This window comes from Hyaena hyaena, unplaced genomic scaffold (assembly GCF_003009895.1).
Source record: "Hyaena hyaena isolate Hyena2069 unplaced genomic scaffold, ASM300989v1 scaffold_62, whole genome shotgun sequence".
In the NCBI taxonomy this organism is placed as follows: Eukaryota; Metazoa; Chordata; class Mammalia; order Carnivora; family Hyaenidae; genus Hyaena; species Hyaena hyaena.
Genome location: NW_024080694.1, coordinates 3,607,684 through 3,619,762, shown reverse-complemented (window position 1 = coordinate 3,619,762; position 12,079 = coordinate 3,607,684). Strand labels below are relative to the sequence as shown.

Here is a 12,079-nt window from a genome sequence, read left to right as displayed (position 1 = left end):
GGAGAGGGCTCCCAAGTCCATGTTCGGAAGCACACTGCTTCATTCAAACCGACACCCAGAAACTGTGCTTCCGGGAATGAATCCTACAGCCAGTCCCCAACGCGGGCAGAAGTGGGTCCTAAGATATGCTGCAGCGCTGTTCTCGAAACAAAGGCCCGAGAGATGCCTGGTCACACAAACGATGTGGTGTCTGGAAGAGGCAGCAGGGTAGGCACATGGAAACTTCAGACAGACGACCGTCAAGGTGTACATTTTAATTTACAATTTTTACCAATAAAAAGAATTAGTTACAAAAGGGGAAGTTCTCTATACAAAATAAGGATTTTTTTCCCCACTCATAAAGAGAATGCACGGTCACATCCTGCCTGGCCAAATCAAATCTCAAACAGTTTGGCTGAAATTATTCCAAAAAGATAGGTAATCCAGACAAGATTCATAAAATTACCAGCTTCTTAAATGTGTTGAAGAAGAATCTAATGAAGATTTTGCCTTGAATGAAGGTATTCTAAAGCATACTTGTAACCTTTACCAAAAGCCCTGCTCTCCAGCAGCTGAACTGCTAAGGGAGCGTATATAAGAGCTTCGAGCTCACTCATCATGAGAATCTTCTTGCACTTACAATGAGTGTCCACTCCTGTACGAGAGCACATGCGACGTTAACAGGAATAACGGCTTCTAAAAGTTTACAAGTAAATTTTATTGTGGCCACAGGTCAACAGCACAAACACATGACAGATCAGGTTCAGAGTCTCTCCGCCTCCTATTTTATAATATAAATTAAATATGCAGAGGTACACACACAAACGAGCTTTCAATAAAAACGAGCCACTTTCAAGTCCCCACTTCCTAGTGTCACTGTTGAAGGGTGGGGCAAAGCACAGTCACACTGTGAGAGCACAGTACTTCCTGAGAAGAAATCAATCAAAATGCTCAAAGCCTTTCTATAGCTGACCCCAAGCACGGCAAGCCACTCAACACCGCTCCTAGGCCTAGCGGTCTGCTTTGAGAATAAAAACAGAAAATAAGAAACTGCAAAACACCATAGCCTTCAAAAAACTTTATTGGGGGATAAGCCTAGCTCTGATGGAAAAAGCCCACATATGAAAAAAAAAAAAAAAGTCGTGGGAATTTAAGCTGGTCTGATGTACATTCATGACTTGTACATTCATGGCTCAAAATAAAGACCCTCAAACACAAGTGATTCTAAAGCCATTACAACCCAAAATTATGTGATTCACTTAAATGTGCTTATATTACCTCTTACAATATGACCTATGTACACCGGAACTGCGCCTTCCTCACCATTAACTGAAGCATGTGGCCATTCAAGGGGCGGAGGGGAAGGCAAAAAAAAAAAAAAGAAAAAGAAAAAAAGAAAGACAATTTAAATAGGGTATAAGGTTCTCACTCCACACTGTTCAATAAACTATATCCAGAATGAGAATGAAATGGAATCAATGCCCAGGTGCCTCTCAAAGAGAGCGACTCCCCGTGGCACGTGTGATTTGGAACTGCCTAGCACAACATACCCCACGACTCCAGGGACACACAAAGCCAGCGTGCCCTGCATGAGATGCGAAGGGACTACTCTTTGCACAGTCTGTACCCAGGCCCCGTGCAAGACGCAGCTCCGCTATCGTTGCCATCACCTCGCTTAAGGAAGAAGATGCCTAGCAACAACCTCATGCCTCATTAACACCAATCTGTGTCCCTCTCGGCCTCAGTGGTGCTTTGTTTTTTTTAATAAAAAACAGCTGTAGCAGTGGCAAACGGTTGCAACTGACATCAGGTCCCAGCAATTCCAAAAGCAGAGTAAAGCTCTCTGACCGCTGGGCCAGTCTTCTCCCCTATTGTTATAGTTCCGCCACCAAACGGAGGGAAATGGTGGACAAGTTCTTTGTGACCAAGCCTTGGCAGAAGTCAATAAATAAGAGAGCTTGTCAAAGGCAGAACCATTTTCTGGGCATCCTCCTCTAGCTGCAAATGTGGGGGTTGGAAAAAGAAGGAGGGAGGCAGGTGCGCAAGAGAGAGGTAAGAGTCCCTTTGTCAAGGGTTTAGTGACCCAACCCCAGATTCCCAGCTTGGGGCCAGCAGACCAGGACCTGCCAAAACCCGTTATTGAGACGGAAAAGGAAGAGAAGACACCAAAAAACAAAAATAGAGTCAGTTCTGAAATTTGCACAGTTGATATTTGTTCTTCATAGCAGTAAAGACTTGAATGAGAATCACGAAACTTGAGGAACACTTATATTTTTCTTCAGGACTTAAAAAATTGTGTCTTGTACTGAAAGACTACATTCAGTGTGGGTCAGGTCCAACAGCGTTTGCTAGAACTCGGTGGTTAAGCACGCCCAGCACTGGGAGGAGACTTCATCTGAGCAGAGTGGCTGGTGGGCAGGCCAGAGGCCGCTCCTTCACTGGTCTCCAAGCCGAAAGCCCTGTCCCCAGTTGTGTCTCCCGCCTCCGCCGTTCTGATCAGCAGCCCGCCTCACGCTGGCGGGGGGCACACCGAATCCTGACACCCCTCCTCTCCTGCTGGGCAGCCAGCGGTACCTGGAGCGGGGGGTGAGGGGGTAACAAAGGAGAGAAGACACGATCAGATCACTTCGGCACGGTGATCCGACCAGCACATCTCCCTTTCCTGCATCCCCATCGCATCTGTCACACTGAATTACATTAGTCTGGCCAATGGAAGGCCGAAGACAATGTCTTACTTAACTCTCCTTTTTCAGCACTTAGCTCGATGCCCTGACCACAGACGGTGCTCACTTTTTGGATTTCTTAAATTTACATCTCCAGACAAATTCACACTCTAAAAAATTGGTTTTTTGATTACAAAAGCAATTCATACAGAACAGTATGGAAACAAAAATATTACTCCTATAAGCCCAACAACCAGAAAGAATCACCTATATGTAGCGTTTTGCTTTGTTTTTTTAAATGTTTATTTTTAAGAGAGAGAGAGAAGGATAGAGCATGAGCACAGGAGGGGCAAAGAGAGAGGGAGACACGGAATTCCAAGCAGGCTCCAAGCTATGAGCTGTCAGCACAGAGCCTGATGAGGGGCTCAAACTCACAAACCATGAGACCATGACCTGAGCTGAAATCAGATGCTTAACTGACTGTACCACCCAGGTGCCCTCTATACATAGCATCTTGATGGATCTAAATATGGATCACACTGGATCAAAGGAGGTAAAAGAAATCTGCCTGTGAAGGACCAATCCGCGGCCTGCGTGTCAAAGCCCACACCGTACTTCCACCCACACCCGGGCTCAACAGCTGTCAAGGGGGACTGGAGATGCCCACTTTGTCTTGGAGTCTGGGGTGTTTTTTAAATGTTCATCCCTTATCTGTCCTCCGACAGCATTCTTTTCAAAGGTGGTAGAAAAGCAGAAGCCCAAAAAGCTGACCTGATTTCCCACGTTACAGATTAATGAACTTAGAGTCACAGAAGAGCTAAGAAAACTTAAATCCAGCTCTGTGTTCTCTACAGTTTTCTCTTCCTTGTCTATTAGAAAACTGAGAACGTGTTTTGTTGTTGTTGTTTAATGTTCATTTATTTATTTTGAGAGAGAAAGAGCAAGTGGGGGAGGGGCAGAGAGGGAGGGAGACACAGCATCTCAAGCAGGCTCTGTGCTATCAGCACAGCGCACAGTGAGGCGCTCGAACTCACAAACTGCGAGATCATGACCTGAGCTGAAATCAAGAGTCGGGACAATTAACTGACTGAGCCACCCAGGCACCCCAAGAACGTGTTTAAACCTATTCTACCTAGATCCTAACGTTTAAAACTTTGTGGGAAGGCAGCGGCCATCATCTGAGAGTCCTGTTCAAAACCCTCATGGCACCGAGAGCAGAACGTGAGTGGTGACACGTCCATGGCAAAAAGCCTGCAGAGCACGATCGTACCACAAAGCGTTTCGCTTCCACTAGGTGCTGCACCTCTTCTTTCCCACAACCCTATGAGGCAGGCACTATTACCCCATCTTACACATGAGAACACCAAGGCAAGACTGAATAAAACCCTTCTAAAAAGTGAGCGTCTGTATTCAAACCCAGGCAGCGTGGGTGCACCTGTACCCCTTCCTGGGCTACGGGCTTCCTGCCACAGACGGGACACACAGGGCGCGATTCAGATGACCGCAGTTAGGGACTGGAGTCCTCATTTGCTTACATCTTCCCTAACACCTTTGTATTCCCGCTGAAAGCAGACAATGAACCCCTTTCACACAAAAAAATAACTACATGCAGAAGAGGATCTACTTTTCGAAATGCAATGCAGAACAGCAATAGATCTTAGAATTCTAGAACTCCCATCTTCCCTTCTAAACAAATACAGCTTTGTTTTGAAATCAAAATGCATGTCCAATTCCTGACTTCTCAACATCCATGATGTTCTGGTACAATAATATTTCTCTGAAGTGTATAATAAAATAGAACACTTAAGAAGGGCTGCCTGCCTTTGCTTCTTACCGTAAGACAATATGGAAGCCATTGCCACTGCTTAAACGGATAGTGAAATTAAATGCAGTAATTAGTACAAAAAGACACCCAATTATACATAATCAACAAAAATTTATGGTAATTTCAAAGCAGTTACCACTTTTGCAAGGAGCTGCATTTTGTCATCCGATCTGTATGCAAAATTTAACAGAAGGGCTTTTCCACCAACAGAGAACATTCAACGGAAGGCAGGCTCCCGGGTGTCACTGATTTTTGCCACTAGAATGTCATCTACTTCGTTGCCTACAACTGAGAACTATGTCCAAGCCGTTAAGTCAGAGCACGGCCACTGAAGTAAGAGAGCTGCTGGCCGCCCACCAAAGGACCAAGTTTTGTTTTAATTGATTCATCTGCCATCTGACTTGATAAACCTAGATCAAAAATCCAAACCTGCTGCTATTCTGTCCTTTGATAATTAGAAAGCAGATTGGTCATTTGTTTTTTTAGCCTGAAGGCAACTCAAGGCTCAGAAGACAAGCAAGTTTCCTTTTATGCTCGTTAAGGAGAAAAAAAAAAACCGTTAAGAGTATACTTCTCTGTTTGTGTATTATATTTCACAAAAGAAGGCTTTCAAAACCCTACCCCTAAATTACAAGGGGGTGCAGGGTGAAGGGGCCTACTCAAGTTTTATGGCTCTCACTGTCCCCTTGGAAGAATGACGAACCACAAAACATTAAAACGAGCAAGATGTGAAAGGGTTTTTCTCTTTTAAAGCTTTTAAATGCAAGCTATTATTGCATATTCCCAACTGGAGATTAGGCGTGATTGTCAGGCAGGCTGTGACACCCAGATGGTGATTTCACTGGTCCCTTCTTCAACAGCCTTTTGCTTCACTGACAGAATGGTCACACTCCTGACATGCTTAAGTGTGTCAGCATCTCTTCTGGCTCGTAAAATCCCACCCCAACTTCAGGAACAAGGCTAGGAGCTCGTACTGACTGAACACCCACTGCTGTGTGGCCAACAGCCTCCCTTGCCACCCACAGTCCGGTGACACAGGGCTTCCCTGCAATGTACAGACGTGCAAGTTGAAGCTCGGAGGGTTTATTAACTTGCCCAATTATTGAAACTGGTGAATGAGGGGTACGGGATTCCAACCCGTCTGTCTCAAAACCAAAGCTGTGCCCTCAGCCTCATCATTTGCGTAAACCCCAGGAGTGGCACAGAAAGAACCAGCACATGCTCCCAGGGCGCCTACACCCCACAGGCCTGAAGTTTCTCACCTTCACTCTGAAAAGTCCCAGGAATTCTCTGTTCTATAATATCGGATAGAAAAAACGTTTGGGGTGCTTGGCTGGTGCACTTGGAAGAACCTGCAACTTTTGATCTCAGGGTTCAACACTGTCCTATGTTAGATGTGGTGATGGATGGATGGATGGATGGATGGAAGGAAGGAAGGAAGGAAGGAAGGAAGGAAGGAAGGAAGGAAGGAAGGAAGGAAGGAAAGGCAAAGGAAGGAAGGAAAGAAAGAAGAAAGGAAAGAAGGAAGAAAGGATGGGGTGCCTGGGTGGCTCAGTTGGTTAAACGTCCGACTTCGGCTCAGGTCATGATCTCACAGTTCATGAGGGGCCTGCTTTAGATTCTGTGTCTCCCTCTCTCTCTGCCACTCCCCCACTCATACTCTGTCTCTGTCTCTCTTTCAAAAGGTTAATAAAAATTAAAAGAAAAATTTTTTTTTAAAGAAAGGAAAGAAAGGGGCATCTGGCTGGCTCAGGCAGTTAAGTGTCCAACTTCAGCTCAGGTCACGATCCCATGGTTCATGGATTTGAGCCCCATGTCAGGCTCTGTCTGACAGCTCAGAGTCTGGAGCCTGCTTCAGATTCTGTGTCTCCCTCTCTCTCTGACCCTCCCCCGCTCACTCTGTCTCTGTCTCTCAAAAATAAAAGAAGTTTAAAAAAACTTTTTAATAAATAAAGAAAAGAAAAGGACAGGAAAGGAAAGGAGGAAAGAAGGAAGGGAGGGAGGGAGGAGAGAAAGATGTCTGAAACTGCTAACCAGTGAGCTAGCTTAACCCCGTCTCTTCTCTGGCCAAATCTTGTGTAAAACTGATGCTCTGAGAGCATATACTCTTGTCCTGTACTGTGCCCGGCCCCCTGGTGCACGCGAGGCCCCACCTGTTCAGCAGAGCTAGAATGTTCCCTGTGATGCCTGAGCGGAGTCAGCAGCAGCCCCTAGCTCGAAAGGCTCCAGGGAGAAGACCAAGCTGAGGCTTTGATCCCTGGCTTCCTGTGACTGTGGGACCAGGACAAGTCTGCTGGTTCCCATTCTCCGTCAGCCGCAGAGGTAAATGCGACCCTCATGGAGTCTGAGCAGGACGCCTGACACACGGGCGGTAAAGTGACTGTGACAAGAGAGAGAAAAACACTTACAAAAACTGCGGTGTGGACAGGAAATTCCTTCCTCCCAAGTCCATCGGGTATCTGAACATCAGGAAGAAATAAAGATGTCCGACAAGATTTCCAATTAGCTCATTGATCACCCTGCAAACAAAGAGGCAAATCAGTTTAAAGACACTGAAGCAGTGAAGGGAGATGTGGCCGGTTTTAACAGCACAAGGAAGACAGCCCTTCCGGCGGCCCATTTCTGGGCCCTGGCAGCCCGCGGCCCATGGCGGCCTGTGTGACAAAAGCCTTCTGAGGGAAAGGGGACCCAGGCCTGCTGGGGTCTGTGCTCTCCAAGAGCAGCTCCCCTCCGACATCTCTTTCAAGCCCCATCTCATCCTCACTCAACACCCTGTTTTTGCTACGTCCTGGCCTCCAGAGTTAGAAGCTGCAAAGCAAGCCTCGGTCGTAAATCCTGCATTTGCACACCACGGGCAAACGGGAAGGCCGGCAAAAGAGAGGCACGGGGAAGGCAGGGGACAGTGCACACCTGCTCCCACAGCCCTGGAGCCACAGCACTTGCCCCTCACCTCCTGCATCCTTGAGCGTTAAGACATCACAAAGACCACTTTGCGCGGCTGACCTTGTAATCCTAAAATACACACTGGCCTTCACTTTTCCCTGGCTTCCATACAGGCCCCCTGAAGGCTCTATAGATCCACTCCTACTATCAAATACCCTGCGATGTCTTTTCCTGCCACGTGACTCTTGCCAGGGACAAATCAACGTCCGCAGCCACTCCCAGACTCTGCCCTTGGCAGCTTCAGCGTACTCCGAACTTGCTAGGCTCTGAACAGAGTGTGTCTGCTTAATTCACCCATTTCTATCAATACGCTGAAGAGAGCAGGACCACATAGAGCACGCAGGTCAGACATACTAAGAATGAGTACTCTCAAAACCTGTTAAAAATGAAAAATACTTTGTAGTATGTATAAGTGAGAGTTCACAGAACAGTTGCATCTTGAGATCTTCCTTTTACAATTCTGACTGGATGCAAAAAGGTTTTCCTCTCAGCTCAGAATTCCGAACTGGAACTTTGACCCTATTTGGCTAAAACTTCTGTACTACCAAACTGCTTGCAAAACTACTTCCCATCTGAGAATCTGCATTTTGATGCCTGGTGAGCAGTTTTCAAGGCATTCTGGAAATGCCCCAAGAATAAAAAACAGTAATTTCACGCATAGTTCTTAGAGGAGTCAGCCCAGACACAAATTGGTTCCTTGTTTGCTCCATCTGGGCAGTGAATCCAGAAATATTTATTCAAAAGCACATACATGGAAGTGTACTGTGCCTAATGGTGAGCTAACAAAATAATAGTCATTCAGTGCTAAATGTGCTTAAAGCCCCGCAATGTAATCGATTACATCAAAATGAAATTACAGTGGACCCCTGGACAACACAGATTTGAACTGCATGGGTCCGCTTGTATGTGGGGCTGTTTCATAAATAGAATACCGTTCCGAAACCGCATTTTCTCTTATCATTTTCTTAATAACTCTGTCTTTTCCTTACCTTACGTTATTGTAAGAATACAATATATGATACATATAATACACTACAACCTAAAACATTCGTTAATCACTTATGCCAGCAGCAAGGCTTTGGTCAACCAGAGACTATTAGCAGTTAACTTTTGGGGGAGTTAAAAAACATACACGAATTTCCAACTGTGCAGGAGGTTGATACCTCTAACCCTCGTTGTTCCAGGTCAACTGTATTTCGTAAGTCTAAGGTTCCAATGCATTGATGTTAAACTTCTTTAAAGTTTCATAAAGATTAGAGACGAAAACTAAAGAATAATGGAAGTCTTCTAAGGATGTGTTTCCAATGGAAGAAATCTAGTATCACTTACGAGCCTCCGATGATATAGTTGAATCCAAGAATCACCCAAGGTAAATAACAGGCCTAGGAAAACATAAACACAGACATGAATAACCACACCAGAGAAAGACACAGATGCCAGGGGGCTGGCATGGGTAAGGATATACTGACAGAGCTTGATCTAAATCCTGTGGAAAGTCACCGCAAAACTTTCTGAGACCAATCCAGCAGTATTGCACTTACAACTCCCTATCTAAAATGATTCACATATGGGGCGCCTGGGTGGCTTAGTCGGTTAAGCGTCCGACTTTCGCTTAGGTCATGATCTCGCGTTTCGTGGGTTCGAGCCCCGCGTCGGGCTCTGTGCTGACTGCCAGCTCAGAGCCTGGAGCCTGTTTCAGAGTCTGTATCTCCCTCTCTCTCTGCCCCTCCCCTGCTCACGTTGTCTCTCTCTCTCTCTCTCTCTCTCTCCTAGAAGTAAATAAAAATATTAAAATAAAATAAAATAAAGTTGAAATTCCTTGTTAAAAAAATAAAATAAAATAAAATAAAATGATTCACATATTAGTGACTGGAGGGACAGAGTACTCTGCCCGTGGTTCAGATACAACACATGCCCTGCGGAACGAATACTAACAAACCACTTCACAAAGGAGCTGGGTGTCCTACGGACACTCATGAAAACATGACCCATAACAGAACCACATTAAGATTCCAACTAGCACACTGCTGCCAATGAACTAAAAATATCCCATCTTTTTAGGCTCTCCTTTTACAGTCTTCACGAAATTACTTGGGCTTTTTATCTCACTACACACAGATACCCTGAACTAATACTCTCCCAAATGAGAAAGCTGCCCAGTTGAATTCAACATCTGAGCCTCTGTCCAGATTCAACACATCATACCAAGAGCTAAGGGGGCTACAAGGAACTTCACAAACTAAGAAAGAAAGGGATCTACATGAATAACTTGAAGGCAGAAGGTGGTACATATTCTGGAACATAAACTATGGGAGAGCCCAAAGGCAAGACTAACTCCAGGCAGGAGACCAAGAAGTTTGCTCAACAGTATGAAGTATGAAGAACAGGTAGGATTTACAAGGGGAAGAAAATCAAAGAGATGTCACTGGTGGAAAATGGTGAGAGAAAGGGCAATAAGGGAAGTGTCTGGGGTGGGAGGGAGGGGGATCTGTTTTAGTTAAAGTGTAAAATACATTAGCAGGGAATGATAACAGACTTTATTTTTTTTTAATTTGTTTTTTTTTTTAATGTTTCATTTATTTCTGAGAAAGAGAGAGAGAGGCAGCGTGAGCAGGGGAGGGTCAGAGAGAGAGGGAGACACAGAATCTGAAGAAGGCTCCAGGCTCTGAGCTGGCAGTCAGCACAGAGCCAGAGGTGGGGCTCGAACCCACGAGATCACACCTGAGCCAGAGTCGGATGCTTAACCGACTGAGCCTCCCAGGCGCCCCTGATAACAGACTTTAAAAGGGAATGCTCCCCATGAGTATCTTTCCTTCCCTCTATCACACACACACAGACACGAGGTCGCTCAGGGACACATGCCTGAGGGGCCTGAAGCACAGAGGGGGCAAGAAGTAATAGTCAGCAAAGGAAGGATTCCAGGTTGGCTAAAGAAACGCAGAGGGCTGAGCAGGGCACTGAGCAGGGGAGGGGGGCTTGCCTATGGTATACTGCTCTGCAGTGACCTCTTCTGGACGAGTCAGAAAGTGCACCTCTCGGACGAATATGGATTTCTATTGAGGACAAACATAAAGAAACTTTTCCAACTAGGTGAAAGTACCTTAAATCGTGTTCCAAACCAAAATGATACAATCATGTCTCTGTTCAGCTGGGCCCAGACATAAAGTACGGACATGATCAGAGGAATCATCAGCAACTGCAAAAGAAGTCAACGTGTAAACACAAGGCTCCAGAGGCACTTCAAACTGAGTCTTAGTGTGAACCTACAGGGTTGTTTGGGGGTTGTTTGTTTGTTTTTACCTCTCCCCTCCAAACAAATTCTCACATGGCTATTCAAACACCAAAAATAAATTCAACCATCAGAATTACAAATTGATCCTTTTAACTAATCAATTATACAAAGCATGCTACAAAATCCTGGAATAAAATCCAACACAATTATTTGAGATGGATTCAGAAATATCAGTTACTTTTGAGAAAAGTAGGCAGTAAAGCTTTACTTACTGTATATTCTCAATTTAAAAAGTACATATCCATATAATGCACAGAAAATACTGGGTAACTATCATTCTCAATGCACAAACATAATGAAGAACCCAGAAACGAGCAAGGAAAGTAATGGTTTAGATAATTCATGTAAGATCTTCAAGAAAGAAGTTCTAATTCTATAATTTCAAAACACCACATAATTAACTGCAGGGTTCATGCAATTTAAGCTTCTCTCAGAGGCCACGAATAAGTAAATCTGAAACATGTAAAAGGGCGGCAAAGAGTTTCAAGGGACACTTACCTGCATGTCCATGGCTAAGCCAGTAATCTTGGTTTATAAAGTTAAAGATCAGATACAAACAAAGCAATTCGCACCTAGTATACGTTCATGTCATTCCCGTGTTCTGAAAGAAAACACTTTTCTATAGTTCAGACTGTTTAAAACATCCCAGAACCCAAAGTTATCAAATACTCTTCATTATGAATATCCACTTTGACTAGAGGATGTCACGGAAATATGAGAATTTAACTGCTTTGGCCCATGACTCAGTGGCGCCTCTTGCACCCTCTTTGCCTTGCCCTGCATCTTAGCGTCTCTTCTTCAGCTGAAAGATGGGAGATAACTGTGACCTGGAACAAATCATGATTCCACTCACATTCAGGGCTCCACTGCACGGCTGAGGTCCAAAACAATTTTTTTTTCTTCCCTTAAAGGAGGGGCAAGGGCATGCCAAGTGCCACACGTCCTGGCTCCGGGCCAAGCCGCAGTGGCAGCTAAGCCCGAAGCAACCCCGAGCTCACCAGCTCCACGCACACTGAGCCATCGAGCCCTTGCCGCCACTCTCCCCATCTAGGAAGGTCCTCAGCTGGAAGGCTGCCGGCAGCTGGGGCTAGACGACAGCACAGATGTGCCGTGTCCCGTTCTAGAGCCGGCTCTTCCTGGATGGCCTGAGTGACTACGCAGGCCCCAAAGACGTGGACAGCAATGAGATCAGAAAAGGCTGCCGGCCGTAAGTTAATTTTCTGATAAGGAGCACAGACTCCAAAAGCTGTCTCGTGGCCCGGAATCTCTCTGCGCTGCAGTCAACAAGCTGTCACACATGAGAACACAGAGAGCTGGGAACAAGAGGGACAGCAATAGCATTCAACCCGATGTGGCAAACCCCAGCAGGGCGATGGC

General features: G+C 45.5%; 1 protein-coding gene across 1 annotated transcript in view; it reads right to left on the bottom strand.

The window, feature by feature from the left end:
• Positions 1–239: 239 nt before the first annotated feature.
• DERL1 (derlin 1) overlaps positions 240–12,079 on the bottom strand; it is a 28,124-nt gene continuing 16,284 nt past the window's right edge. The window contains exons 4-8 of the mRNA XM_039231982.1: positions 11,201–11,227; positions 10,511–10,606; positions 8,740–8,792; positions 6,876–6,986; positions 240–2,553 (exon numbers count right to left, since the gene is read on the bottom strand). Of these exons, the coding sequence (XP_039087913.1) occupies positions 2,415–2,553; positions 6,876–6,986; positions 8,740–8,792; positions 10,511–10,606; positions 11,201–11,227 (426 nt within the window). The 3' untranslated portion in view covers positions 240–2,414. The remainder of the gene's footprint in view (positions 2,554–6,875; positions 6,987–8,739; positions 8,793–10,510; positions 10,607–11,200; positions 11,228–12,079) is intronic.